The sequence below is a fragment of the Protopterus annectens genome, chromosome 2.part2 (genome assembly GCF_019279795.1).
Source record: "Protopterus annectens isolate FY-2018-M chromosome 2.part2, PAN1.0, whole genome shotgun sequence".
NCBI classification, from domain to species: Eukaryota; Metazoa; Chordata; order Ceratodontiformes; family Protopteridae; genus Protopterus; species Protopterus annectens.
Window position 1 is genome coordinate 1,079,646,051 of NC_056730.1, and position 15,941 is coordinate 1,079,661,991.

Below are 15,941 nucleotides of genomic sequence, written 5' to 3' on the forward strand. Positions count from 1 at the left end.
AGTTAACATTCCTTCACCCTTTTTTCGTACAAATTTTTTCACCCTGCTGAGGCTAAGTGAAATGGAGCAGTTGGAATCTGCAGAAGCAGGGAAAAACTGGACAGAAAGCTGTCTTTTTGAGTCCATAAACATGGTTCATGCTGTATAAGTTGCAAATGGATTCAAAATCTTGAGTCAACTGCATCAGCTGTAAAGTAATAACAAAATTAAGGATTCAGCAAAGCAAAATTAATTTTTTTAACACAAAATCATGGGAAACCAAGTAAATTAACTTGCAGCTTCAAGAACATAGGAAAGTTACTACTCTTTATAGTAAAACATGCATTGTGTAACTAAAGCAGAAATTGATCAGATCATGTATGTTGACCAATAAAAAAGTAATACAGTTGAATAATAAATGCTGACAGTACATTCACAGACCATGTATCACATCCTTGGCCATGACAAGAAACATGTTTTATTTTATTTGAATTATGCATACAAAAACAAAGACAATGTTGTGTTAGCATGAAGAAATGAAACTTAACTCAGACACATACCTTAGACTGCATCTTAAATTAAGATGGGTTGGCACTCAGCTCCATTTTGCATAATAGAAACAATTTTTTCCTCATCAATAGGTACACTGAATCCAATGGCCTGTTAATAAGTTATACCGTAAATGTTGTATAGCATAGCCGTACGGACACTGTACAGTGGCAATTCAAAATAGGATGTTACATTGTTCACTAGTTAATAAACAGAGCTCCTCTAGTCAGACAGCTAGAGCTCACACTTTAAGTGGACTGGAGAAAATACTTATTTATCCTGACAATGACATATAAATGGTTCATTTAGTTGGTTGTTAATATGAGACCTTAAATAGTGTGATGGGTCGTGATGCCATAGTTCAAAGTGAGATGAGTTACTAATAAATTTGCAGATTTTATTTTAACAGAATTCGGTTATTTTAATGCTGGTGGAAGATGCAGTGGTATGAGTGAGAGGTTTTATTCTAGTGCAGGCAGCAGTTCACCTGTTCCCATAGTGCTTCTTCAGATATAAACAAGTGGGAGATTCTATGCCTAATAAGAGACTCCGTAATCTTGTAGATAAATAACTGAGATCTAAGGAGGATGTAAATTTTTAATCAAGTTGGAAACCTAAATATTTAATGTGTTCTAATAAATATTAGGCACCCTGGCATGGAGAGGCAACAGGCCATCACTGGGGAGGGGACTTGTGTTAGGAATTTAGATGTAGTGAACAGTATGACTCAATTTTTTTGACATTTGTGATCTTAATCAACAATAAACTACTTTGAGGTAATTGTAAATTGAGGCACTAATGCAGGAGTAGGAGGATGTTGAATTGCCGATAACCATGCCATTAGCATAAAGTACTGCTGGGATTTTAGGAAATATGATTCTCAGATTATCACTGAAAATATTAAATAGTAAGAGACCAGTGAAAAGCAATATGCAGTTTCTAGGCTAATCTGCTAAGGATGAGATAAGGGGGTCTATACCTGGACTTTGAAGGAGTGCTGACTATGATAACTTTGTATCCATTGAAGATGGGTTCCCTAACCTTGCTTGAGTTTAAAGTGAATAATGTTGCAACTCATCAAGTATAGCTCCATGACCTGCAACTCACTGATTGCTGTTTTGCAGTGTAAATAAAAGTCAACATTTATTTATGTTAGAACTTTGTGGGTTTTTGACTTTTCAGTTTTCTCCACAGTTGGGGAACTGTAGAATCAGTATATGCATGTAAAGGGGGTACAGACTGCAGCAGTTACGATAAAATGCTGCCACCAATCAGAGCATCTACATGCTGTTTCGAAGGGATGTCCAATTATTAAAATTAGGTGTCAAAACAAATGGTAGCATATGACCTAAAGTAGCCAGGCTTTCTGAGTGGCCCAGGAATTTTCAAAGCAGGTATAAGCACTCTCAAATCACTAAAGAATACACTAATTGACCAGCCGCAATGTAAGATAATACAAATATTTAATAATAAGCAAAATGATTAAAAATATAAAAAAGTAATTTCAATAAACAGAATTCAATTGCTAAGAAAATGAAATTAATACTGAAGGCTAGAAATCCAACATTTAGAAAAACTCTGACTTAGAAATTTGATAGAATAACAGGTTTTGCATTAGCATAAATTTTCTGAATGGTATGAAGTCTAAAACTCAAATGTCTTTCACTATTTTCTAACTTCAGTCTTTAATGATTTGCCACTAACTTGCCAAAAAAACAAAATTTTATGAAAAACGGACCAAAAATATGAGGCAAATTTCTCACCATTCTGCGAAAATCTGTACAGTTGAGAAGTATACCTACACCTATAACGTAAACTGCTGTGAATTGTAAAGCCATTTTCAGCAAAGAAACCAACAAAACTATTGCAGTTATCTGACTTACTACCTTGGGATGTGTGCAGCAAGTGTGGAGACTTGGTCACTGATTGCCTTCCTGCAATAGTGCCTTCCAGAGCTAACATAATGCAACCCCAGTGCATCCATATTAACACACTAGATCTAGTTGAGGTCTTTAAAAAAATAAACTTTAATTCCAAATAGATGAGCACTTTCATCTTTTAATGACTTCTAGAGATCTATTAACATTTTAGCTGCACAATACACATATTTATATATAGCACCATAAAAGGGTCTGTTTCTGAATTCAAATGTGCAGTGTTATTAATAAATCTATTTGGATGGCAATATCTCCATGTTGATAGGGTGAAATTATAGGCTTAGTTGGTCAGTCAGCTTGAAGATATCCTTCACAACTGGAGTGGTGCTTTGAATTTCACCAAATTTGCATGCACTAATGTGATTGTCAATGTCATGTTGAATGCAGTCATGCTCCACTAAAAAAAATTCACCAGTGCTGAACTATGTAATATAGAATATACCATGTATGTGCAGTGCTAAGTAGAAAATATATATTTTAATATATACCAGCATCACTCCAAAAGACAAAAAAGTGCATACCCCAGAACAGCAGTAAAGAAAAAGAAGAAACAGGAAACAGTTATATAAATACACATAAAGTATTCACATGAACCTCATGGAAAAACTCAGTAGACGAAACTTGCTAACTCACTACCCCCAGCTGAGTTGGTCTTAGTCATCTGTAGACCCACAAGGTCTATTTCCCTAGTAGATCCCACAATAATTCTACACAACCACAGAGTACAGTCTGTTTTATTTATGTATTTATTTACTTTTGCTTCATTCCCAAAGTCAGCATGCAACTATGGCTCTTCTCTCCCAATCTGCCATGATAATTACCTCTACTTTTGAATTCCGTTACCATTTCCCAGTTGTGTTCTCACTTACAATACCAAACATTCAAAAAGTTTAGCATCAAGGCATTGGCTTTTTATACTGCCTTTCTCATAAGATCATAAAAGCTTGCCACAACCTTAGCATCTCACTATACTCTCATCAGATGTGAAACTTCCCCCAGCTTCCAGGTGACCACATCTCCAGTGAGAAGCTTCTACTTTCCAGTGTATGGTATCTGAATTTTGGTGTGGTTTGTGTGATGAGTGTTGCCTGTGTTGATAAACTATCCATCATTCCTTAATGCATCCTCCCAACAACTATTGTCTATCCACTTTTTACAGTGTAATAGCCAGCTTTTTTACTTAATATGCTGCTAGTTTCTATACTGTTATACTCAACCCTCCATCAAACTTCTTATCAAGCCCTACTCAAAACTTCCCCTTTTAGAAAGGTAGCATACATGAGTGTCTTTTTCCTCTGTCTACATTTAATTTCAGTTATGTTCTTCCATCATCATTTTACCTGCTCAGGTTCCAATGACCTTTTTCCAGACTTCCATATTACACTAATATATTGGAGAAATCCTTAAACTCTAGCCCCTCACTATGTTTGAGTAAGTGCTTAGTGTCTCTAATCTCCAGTTTGATATTACAGGGTGACATACCTATCTAATATGGGAAAACACCATCCATCTGCAGAGCTAGCCTATAACCTACGTTTCTATATATTCTCCCCTTCCCTATCCTTTTATATTGTGTGCAGACTCACCTCAGTTCTCATGAGGATACTTTCATTACTGCCAGTAGTACAAGCCACACAGGTGACATATAGAAAGGCTATTATTCTGATTACCCCTATGCCTACCAAAAAAAAAAACAGTTTTCATGCCTAGCCACACTCTCATGTACCTCTTCACAATTATTTTCACTGCTGCTTCCACTAATGGAAACACATGTACCATAGATATTTTGTGTCCCATATCTGGAAACATTAAACACTTGAAAATATCTCTGCCTACAGGTATTTTTTCACCTGAAAAAGAAGTCATTATGTGTGGTCAGATTATTCAACTAGATTCAGAACAACAGGGAGATATTTTTCAAAATCTTAGCATAATAGCCCTCAGTCATCTGCAACTAGATTAATACTTGTTAGCGATCTCTGTTTAAGATTATCCAAAGTCTTGTTTGCCCAAAAAGCAAGAACTTCATTAGCTAACAAAAACATAAGTGGTGATAAGGAACAACCCTGAATGGTACTCCTCTATACCTACCAGCAGGTAAATTCCACCAGTGATCATTACTTTCAACTCTTCAGTTGTTCCTATAATACAATCACTACTGAAATGAATCATTCTGCTATTCCTCTGTCTTATGGTACCCACTTAAAAAAAAAACAATTTAATGCATTGAAGGCATTTTTTAATGTCAGAAAAATCACACAGAAATGAGAATGCAGCTCTCCAGCATTTCATAGAAATCACCAATTGATGAAACTAACTTGAAAGCCCCTACAATCCTTCTTTCATATAACTTTCTATATTTGAGCTGAAATTGACATTTTTTAAAAGGAAATGGACATGTAGACTTAGGTAGCAGACTTGTCCAGACCCTCCTTAACCATAGGTGACACTGTTACCAAAGTGTCTTCACATGAAACCAAATGATTGATCCCCCCATAACATCATTAAAGAGAAGTCAGATGTCTAATAAAAATTGACTAGAAAGAAAGCCAACTAATCCACTTGCTTTTCATCTTTTGATTGGGCATCAGGCTTCTGGCAAAGGCTCTTGCCTCCCCCATAGTGCCTTTTTTAGGCAATGCCACAAGGTCAAAACTACCAACATGAAAATGTCATTAAAACACAAATTAAAGGTCATACTGCTAAACGTTAGGAGTCTAAACACAAAACTGCACTCATTGCAGGCATTCCTAATGCTGGAAGATGCTGACATTTGTGCAATCATAGAAACCTGTTTAAAAACTGCTGAGAGCACCCCAGCCATACCAGGTTACTCATCCTATCGTACATTCAGACCCCAAACCTTGGGAAACAAAGCAAAAGGAGTTGAAGTTGCAATACATATTAAAGACATACACACCTCCAGGCTGGTCAAACAGTATGACCAGAGGAGACACTTCAGGTGCAGTTAACCATTGACAAGACCCCTATTCAAATCATAGCTAGCTACAGGCTCCCAACTTTGACTCAAGATGCCCACTCCACCTATCTGTACCTCTTCGAATCTATCACGATTCAACCCTTTACCCTGATCCTGGGTGATTTTAACTATCCAATCATAGACTGGATGAACTACTCATGCCAAAACACAAATGCCCAGAGATTCCTTGATTTCTCAGTGCAAATGCCTTGGACCAGCTGATCGACACCCCCACAACAGGTGATAATATCTTAGACTTGGTATTAACCAACATGAGTAACCACTGCAACAGCCCTACAGTGTCATCCTCCGTGGTAAGATCCGACTACAAAGTGGTCACTTTTGAAGTCACCATCTTCCCAGACCCCCCCCCCCCTCCAGCTAGGGTCAAACAAAAAACTTCTCCAAAGCTGATTACAACCTCCTGAGGGAAGGTATAAACAGCTTCACAGCCCCCTTCCCCCCTTACTCCATAGGAACTGGCATATATGTCCAAACCTACACTAAAGTACTATATGAGCATCTACATAGCTGCATGGAATTAGGAATAGCCTACAGGACACAATCCTTCTCCTCAAGGAAGAGTAAACCTATCTGGTGGACATCTGCAATAGACACTCTATAATAAAATGAAAAAAATTGCTGTTCAGGACCAAGAAGGAGCAGGTTGATAAGAGCACTAGTGAAATCCTCCAAAGAAAACTTCAAGTCCAAACTGGCCCCATCTACTAAAAACAATCATAAGGCCTTCTTCACATATGTCCGCAATCTCAAAGGAATCACTCAGATCTGCTCAAAACCGGTGGTCAAGGACACCACATATGCAAATGCCATATATCTATATATATATATATATATATATATATATATATATATAGAGGGAGAGAGAGAGAGAGCGCCAACCTGCTGGCAGACAGATTCAGTGAAAACTTCATTGCTCTGTCCCTCCCATCAGTAAATCAGGACATCACAGCACCTGCACTCCTCCCCTTATCTCTAGTTATCACTGCCCTCTCAAAGGCAAAAAATACAGCCTCCATGGGACCCAATAACATCCCATGCTGCATCCTACATGAACTCAGGCAGGAACTTGCAGCACCATTAGGCATCCTATTCAACCAAAGCCTGAGTACCAGCTTTGTCCCAGCTGAGTGGAGGACAGCCACTGTCATCCCTTCGCACAAAGGTGGAGCATCCACCAATCCTGGAAATTTTAGACTCATCAGCCTAACTAGCCTGATCTGCAAGGCCATGGAATGGAATATCATGGACCTCATTAACCAGGACATTGGCAACCTCCAAACACTCAATTTCACACAGTTTAGTTTCATCAAGGGGGGTCATTGCCTGTTAAATTTGGTCAACTTTTTTGAGACAGTCACCAAAGCCATGGATATGAGGAAGATGGTGCACGCCACCTACTTTGACCTGGTCAAAGCCTTTGATACTATTGTCCACTTAAGTATAATAGATAAACTCTCTCAACTAGGGATCAATCCATATGTTACAAAATGGGTAACAAACTGGCTCAGTGATAGAACCCACCTAGTCAAAATAGATGAAACCACCTCAAGCAGTAGACCCATAATGACCAGTGTACCCCAGGGATTGATCTTGAGGGCTCTGTTGTTTAGGATATACTTTTCTGAGGTGCAAGTGAAAACCAGTGGGCTATGGCTGTCCAAGTTTGCAGATGACTGCAAGCTGGCCACTATCATCAATTCCCCTAGTGATGTGGACACCCTTCAAGAGGGTCTCACCCAAACAAATGACTGGTGCCAGAAACGTGGCCTCAGACTGAATGCCAAAAAATGCATCATCATCCCCTTTGGGGAGAGTGACATCCCCACAAATTATCGTATTAGTAACAAGGTCCTAATTACGCAATCAGTCTTGAGGGACTTGGGCACCAAGGTTCATACGTTCATAGGTTGCTACTATGCCCATCAAGACTACATGAAAAGAGACATAGAGGAGCTCTCTGACCATGTAGCCCAGGCTGGTATGACCCTGACCTTGAGTAGCATCTTGCCCTCACCAAGAATGATGCCACAGTATAAAGAGAAAATGATCAGTTTCAACAATTGGCTAAAGTATTGGTGTCATTCAAAGGGGATCCAGTGTCTGTCAGCCTGGGATGACATGCTCAACAAGCCACGTTGCTTCGCTAGGGACATCTTGCACCTGTCACCCTTAGGCTTTCGTATACTGGCCAAGGCTCTTGCCACCCCCCATAGTGCCTTTTTTAGGCAAGGCTCAAAGGACAAACCCACCTCCATAGACAACCCAAGGATTAAAAAAACTAAAGGTAATGCTACTCAATACCAGAAGTCTAAACCTCAAGATGCACGCACTCGAGGCTCTCCTCAGTATGGAGAAAATCGATGTCTGTGCAGTAACAGAAACCTGGTTCAAGGCTCCTGAGAGCACCCCAGCACTACCAGGTATAACTCATACCATGTGTTTTGGCCCCAAAACTCGGATCGAAGCACAAAAGGAGGGGGAGTATCTATATTCATCAAAGATACCTACACCTCCAGGTTAGTGGCACTGCACGAAGCATCGATACCCATCCATGTGCAACTAACAGTGGGCAAAACTGCCTTTCAGTTTGTAGCCTGCTACAGAACACCCTCTCTGTTACAGGAACCCCACTTGGCATTCCTGAGAACACTGGAGAATATGAAGGTCTCTCCAAACACTATGTTATTGGGTGACTTCAACTACCCAAACATTGACTGGGAAAACTACTCAAGCCCAAACACCCTCGGCCAACGGTTCCTTGAATTTATAAACTCTAACGCAATGGAACAACTGGTCACCACTCCCACAAGAGGGAACAACATATTGGACCTGGTCATCACCAACATGGGGACTCTATGTTCCACACCAGAGGTAAACCCCTCATTGGTAAGATCAGACCATAAACAAATTTCCCTGGACATCCATATCCCGTCCCCACCCCCCAGCCAAGGAAATCACTATAAAGAATTTCTCAAAAGCCAACTTTGCACTTCTCAAGACTGAGGTGGAATCCTTCAAAGCCCATGGACCAGAGGATAATACAGCCCAATCCGCAGAATCCTTTACAAATGCATTCTATGGGCACCTGCAGGAATGCATGGATCGTGCTATCCCAAATAAAACCAAGACTCACTCCTCCAAAAACAGGAGACTGGTCTGGTGGACCCCGGCCATAAATAAGCTATACAACAGAAGGAGGAAGCTACTACATGACAGAGCAAAATCCCAAAAAGGGAAGGCATCTCTGACCAGTATTAGCAAGAAACTTCGATCCCTCATAAAATCATCAAAGGCCAACTTCGAAAGAAACATTTCCCCTAGACACTAAAGATAATCACAAGGCCTTCTTTAGTTATGTCAGGAACATGGGCGGAAACTCCCAGATATGCTCTGAATTGTTGCATAATGGTACAAAATATACCGAACCTGCAGACATAGCCAACATCCTGGCAGACAGATTCAGCGCAAACTTTTCCCCCCCAAAGGAGCAAATGCCTATCCCAACTGAATGTAACCTCCTTGACATCACAGATGCACAGGTGAAAGCTGCCCTCTCCAAAGCAAAAAACACAGCATCTATGGGACCAGACGGTGTCCCAGGCTGTGTCTTACATGAGCTCCAAGAAGAACTGAACCCTCACATTAAGTCACTGTTCAAACTTAGCCTTACTACAGGATATGTACCCAAAGAATGGCATACAGCTACAGTGGTCTCACTCCACAAAGGTGGTGCCACAACGGACCCCGGAAACTATCGCCCCATAAGCCTGACTAGTCTGGTCTGTAAAGCTATGGAGCGTATTATCATGGAACTCATAAACAAAGACATTGGGAGCCTCCAGACACTGGACCCTACCCAATTCGGCTTTGTTAAGGGCAGATCTTGCCTCTTCAACCTAGTTGATTTCTTTGAAACAGTTACCAAAGCCATTGATGAGGGCAAGGTAGTCCACACAGCCTACCTGGACCTCGCAAAAGCCTTTGACACAATACCCCACTCGGGCATCATAAATAAGCTTACCAGCTTAAATATCAACCCCTGTATCACAAGATGGGTTGCAAACTGGCTCAGAGATAGAACCCACATGGTCAGAATCGCAGGGGCCATGTCCAAATCCAAACCAGTTACAAGTCGCATCCCACAGGGCTCAGTTCTGGGACCTCTCTTGTTCGGTATATACTTCTCCGAGGTTCAGGCTAACACGGGGGTATTATGGCTGACAAAGTTCGCAGATGACTGCAAACTGGGGGCCATAATCGAATCTCAAGCTGACACAAGCATCGTCCAAAAGGGTCTCACAGAGACGGATGCTTGGTGCCAGAGCCATGACCTCATGCTAAATGCTAAAAAGTGCATAGTCATCCCCTTTGGGAAAAACAAGGTGCCCACAAATTACCACATAGGTGGTAATCCATTAAGTACAGAAGAAGTAATTAGAGATTTGGGGACCAACGTAGATAGTAATCTCTCCTTTGATAATCACGTTGCCAAAGTGGTTAGAATGACCTTCTATATAGCCCACCTTATCATGAAAGGGTTCGCATCTAGATCAAGAGAGGTCATTGTGCCCCTCTACTCATCACTCATCAGGCCCATAATTGAATATAATGCCCCTTTTGGTATGTACCTTACCCGACACTTGCAGCAACTGGAGAGACCCCAAGTACCTCACCAAGAGGATCATGGGCTAGAAACAGATGTCCTATGCAGCTCGACTAAAGAAACTCCAGCTCTACTCAGTTGCTTACCGCCTACACAGAGGCGATCTATGCCTCACGTACAAAGCCATGTCAAACCCAGAATTTATGGACATGCTCCACCTCAAAAAATCCAAGTCCCTTAGAGCTACACGCTCCAGGGACCTAAACCTCAGCACAAAAATAAATAGGACATGCTGGAGGGACAGATTCATTTCCCAGAGGCTCCCCTCACTCTGGAATAGAATCCCAATTCATGTTAGACATAGCCCCTCGCTGACCCTCTTCAAACGAAATCTGGACGCGTGGATGGGAAATCACAAATTCACCCCTGGGATCTCTTCTGTGTCCCTGCTAGACAGAGGCACAGTAAACTAATCTTAAAAGGGTACCTTCTGTGACCTACTTTACAGAGGCACAGTAGGCTAATCTAAAAGGAGGTGGAAGCCAAATATACTCTGGCTAGGCTTATAAATGCCCTAGGGCAGATAGCCTAGTATCTACCTATGAACCTATGAACCTATGCTATTGGCCCTAGGGCCTATACAAGCCTAGCCATAACAATTCCCTGGATATTTCCTCACAGAATATTTACTTCCCTGGACCCCTGTCTAGCAGGCTGACAGCAAACTGACTTTTGACCACCATATTGCCTCCATTGTATGAAAAGCTTTCTACATAGCCCACTTCATTAGTAAGGGTATCTCATCCAAGGATAAGGAGGTAATAACTTATGTGTATTCTTTTCTTATAAGACCCATTATTGAGTACAATGCCCATTTCAGCATATGCCTTACAAAGCACATGCAGCAACTGGAGAGACCACAGAGGTTCCTCACCAGGAGAATCCAGGGCCTCAAATAATATCATACCCTAGACTGATAGCCTAAAAGCCCTGTCCCTCTACTCAGTCTCATACAGACCTCTGTCTGCCATAGAAAGCAATATCAGACCCCACCTTGATAGGGCTGTTGCATATCCGTAAGTCAAGCTCCACTCAAGTAACCCACAAGCGCAACCTCAACCTGGTCTGTGATATGATTAGGACTTGTTGACAGACAGATTTGTGTCCCACAGTCTCCCCTTCTGTGGAATAGACTCTCTATCCACATCAAGCAGAGTACCTCATTAACCTGTTTTAAGTGCAACCTGGGTAACTGGATGGGAAACAGAAAATACACCCCTGGGATTCCACCTGTGTCCCTGCTGGACAGGGGCATTGGGTGCTGACTTGTCAGAACATGGGCTAAATTCTTGGCTAGGCTTGTAAGGGTCTCAGGGCTAGTAGCCTAGTAACTTCTTATGATCCTAGAAAGAGCATCACATCCCTCACCAATAGTTATGTTGACATCCAAGGATAACTTGTTTTCTCTGAGAGCTTGGATCCTTCCCAATCATTTAAAGTAGCTAAAGTAGTAATCACCCCAGATGCTCTTGCAAATAGGCCAATGGAAACATTTACAACACCAAACAAAAATCTCTTTGTATTCTTTGTCAGGTTCCACTCACCAGTTTTGAGCTTATGATTTTTTTCTTTTTTTAAGATTTTAAGTTTTAAGCAATGCAGTTAAAGTCAGTTGCCATGGAGACATCCAAAAAGCCCTCTTCTTCCTGCTTATCTCCATTTCAACCTTCAAATTATCTTCCTTTCTATCTGGTGATGTTATATTATGTATGAGGGTACAGAGGGTGAAGCTTCCTGCATGAGGGTTGTGGGAGCTTCTCCCCATTTCACTGAGGCTACTATTTTGTTTATGCAGGGTGTAAACTTCCCTCTTAAAACCTATATATAAATGTAGTCTTCTTGTAACTGTGTAATTATCTCAGTCTCCCTAGTACATGCACTCTGTGCTGGATTGGCAATACAAAATCAGACATAATTACATGTAGGGGATTTTGCATATCATTTGTATAGCTGAATGCACATTCATTACTTATATAATATTAGTTCTCATACATAGAAAGTTTCTGTTTTATGGGCTGAGTAACATAGTAGATCACTTCTAAATGCATTTTATATTGTCTTTACATGATAATAGATATGAATATTTTCTCATTCAACAAAATACTGTAATGGTATATTTTTTCTTTTTATGGAAAAGTACTTTTGTCATTTCAGGAGGACTAAAAATCAGAGAAGACATACTGACACCCGAATGCATTTGTTTCAAAATGGGAGACTTTCCAGGCAACAGACATTTGTGCCGTTCTACGGAGGTGGAAGTTTATGTTCTGAAATAAGGTAAAAAGAACAGTAAAACTTGCAGTACCGATCATAAAAGTGCCTCTTTGATCAACAGAAATCAGATCTCTTATTCATACATTTTCCCAGATGCGGTTCTCAGTGGCTGTTGCTCTTCTGCTTCTGACAGCTTGCAGTAACACCTTTGGTTCAATGCTTTTTTACCAGCATTTCCATGTTTTGTTTTAACTTATGGCTAAAGGGTGCCTGTGTTTTGATTCCATTATTTTGGTGATAGTGTACTTCACCTCTGCTCATGCAATGTTCTTTACAAATTCTATAGTCTGCTCACATTCTGGCATCATATTCCCTGATAGCACTTCTTTCCTTTCCTTTGAAATTGTCCCATAAAATAATCTTGTATACTGAATGTAGCTGTTTTTTCATGCCTTGTTTTCTTTGTTTGTCTTGCAGGTTACTACTGACATCACTTAGCACTTAATGTGCTCTTTTGTGCAGCTTATACATTGTTTTCCTGTCCTTGTCTTAATCATTTCTGCTTTGTTACCATATTGAACTGAAACCTAAAATAAAATAGTATTTTCAAGGCAGTAGGTGATCAGTGAAAACACGGCAACATTCCCTGAGTTGTGCAACAAATACTACCTGATCTGGATTCTAGCGCTCTACTGGTAATTACCTTTGCTATTCTTGCCATCCTTTATACTTTAGCCACTGAAACTTAAGACAGCTAATTATTTTAGCACAGTGACTTCTGGTATCCAGAACTCATTGCTGAGGTACCTATCCCACTGTATGTAATTGATTGATCAATTGTTTGTTGGTTTTATTGATTGGGAGAGATCTATTGGACATAACCCTTTTTCACTGAGGGGGAGTTTTTCTTGGTGTCTAATGTTATCCCCATTATGTCCACTGCTCATTAGTCTAAGGGAGTTAAGAGGTATGGCAGCCCCCCACCTCACACACAGACACACACATGCACACACTCACAAGCAACGCTCAGCAAATATGCCCCCCATCAATTGTTCTCATGCTCTTTCACCCATTCACCTATACAGACACACACACACAATCACAAAATTGCACACACACACACACACACACACACACACACACACACACACACACACACACACACACACACACACACACGCACACACATGCAAATATGCAAACCCACACACTCTCTCGTGACACAATATATACCTCCAAATGCATGTAGTCACATACCTATACACGTTCCAACACTACATATCCGCTAAACTCTAACACAACCTCACCCACTGAAAGTAATGGTCAAATACAAGCCATTGTCCTAGTTAATTACCCCTGCTGGTGGTAAGTATTTATGCAACTGAGTGGTTCCATAAATCACGTATCTGCATGAAGCCCTGACTACAGGCATTTATGGGCAAAGAGGAAGGGGCTAATTATCTTTTGCCAGTCCCCCATTATGCCTCATTAGCATTTGTGCTAATCCAGAGAGATGGCCCAGCATGGTGTTGCACCTATTCGAGGTAAAATTGTAGTAAGGCTGTCTATGAATCAGAAGCGGTTTCCACCAGCACTTATTAGGGCTTACCACTGGTGGTTACCTTTCTGAATCCCAGCCTATATCTTCTTTCGTACCTAGTGTTTTACCAAGGCTAAAATCTTGGGACTCAGAACTAAGCTATATAGTCTGTTAAATTTGCACTGTAATTGACTCATGTTTTGAAAACAACAGGGGTCACCAGAAGGGTTGACTGTTGTGGGGTAAGATGAAGTGTCCATGTTCCAGCTCTCTTATTCAAGTAAGGTGAAAGTCCTCCACAGCCTGAGGAGCCTCTGCTGGATGCCATTACCTTTTCAGCTTCATTGTAGTAGCAGGTATAGGAGAGAAGAAAATGTCACCATATGCTCAGGTGGGGAGATCCACACTGACAGGTGTCAGCAGTAGGCATTGTGTGGGGGGTTACTGGTGTGGATGAGTGTGCATGTATTGCGTTCATGATTGTGGTGATCCAGGAATACTGGTCAGTGTGTGGGGAAGTAGCTCTGGCGTGGTGCACCTATCTAGAAGGGGTTGGCACTGATAGATGTGGGCGCATGGAAAAAGCTCCTGAAGAAGATTTTACATTGTACAGGAGTCTCAAAGGTGGAACTAAGGCACCCACAGGAATAATGTGCACTGATCATGTGTGTCCCCATCCATGGGGGGGGTGTTCTCCCTGGGGATTGCCTCTTGCACAATCCACAGGGAACACAGAGAATGGTGTGCTCCATGAAACTGAACAGCAGGATATGTAACAGATGGGTTCAGCACATGCACCCTGTCCATATCTGCATTTACAGTGTCTGACAGTGCCCTTACCACTAGCTGTAAGTATTTAGGAAGTGACATTAAGAAAGCTAGACAGTGTCCTCACCCTGCTATAGAGGGCTTCCCTACTAGAAGTCGAAGAGGACTGTCCACAAGAATGGTGATGCTCATGATATGCAGACACACATGGATCTTACCTCTCAACCATACTGAATTCCTTGGTATTTCCTGTTTTTGGGGCCAAACTAATAGGGTGCCACGGATTCCCTAGTGGCCTCTTCAAATCCCGATTTTGTTTTTTTGTTATATTTACATTTTGTAGTGAATGCTGACGTCATCACGCATGGTGTATCCTGCAACATAATCAGGGTGATGAGACAGTGTGGCAGTGCCTGCCTGAGTCACGGTCACCATGTCATTTATTTTGTTTTGCTTTGCATATGAATTGGTAATGATTTGTAGCCTCCCTGAAAATGTTTCAGAGACGGTCATGTTTTTCTTGTTTTTGTCTGCAGCCAATCTGAATTTGTAGCTGGTGATTGTTTCTGTATTCTGTTACAATGTGCTGCTGGATATCATTCTTCCTAACACTGGTTAAAGCAGCAGTACTACTGTGCAGTAACAGTCTGATATTAAAAGGAATGTGCCAGCTTTCTATTACATTCCTGTGTTGAGCCAAATGGGGGTGTGCAGTGTTGGTATAGGGGCAGACATGAGCAATGCTTGGTACTTCCCAATTTTACCTTACCCCTTTTGGCCTTAGTCATTTAATAAATAAATAAATAAATAAATAAATGGAATAAAACAGCTGTATGATGTTCTGTCCTTAATATAATAACTCCTGTAGTCAGGGTAGACTTATTCATAAGTTAAGCAATATGTTGTATCTTTCGACTTTTCCCGGTTAGGGGGACGCCATAGCAAAACTCCGGTCTGCTAATGATTGGCAGTAGATTTTTACGTATTGAGTTGCCAGCCCTGACGTACAACTTTCAATGAAGGTACGCCCATTTACGCATGTCTCCACACAGAAGACGCTTTAGCTGAGAATTGAACAGGGCAACGTCTTACTGTGAGGCGACAATGCTACCACAGCACCACCACAGCATTTATGTTTCCAAATTTTCCACTACTTTACTTACTAAAATATTTGCGCAAAATGACGTAAGAATCTTACATAAGCTGAGCTACTCTGAGCAGTCCAATTTTGAATTAGAATGTTACTTGATAGGTAGACTAAGCAGCTGAATAGGTTCTCCAACTTCT

At 41.0% G+C, this 15,941-nt stretch overlaps 1 protein-coding gene across 1 annotated transcript in view; it reads left to right on the top strand.

The window, feature by feature from the left end:
• LOC122795878 (coiled-coil domain-containing protein 17-like) overlaps positions 1 to 15,941 on the top strand; it is a 748,474-nt gene that overhangs the window by 475,544 nt on the left and 256,989 nt on the right. The window contains exon 5 of the mRNA XM_044064297.1: positions 12,287 to 12,409. Within this exon, the coding sequence (XP_043920232.1) occupies positions 12,287 to 12,409 (123 nt within the window). The remainder of the gene's footprint in view (positions 1 to 12,286; positions 12,410 to 15,941) is intronic.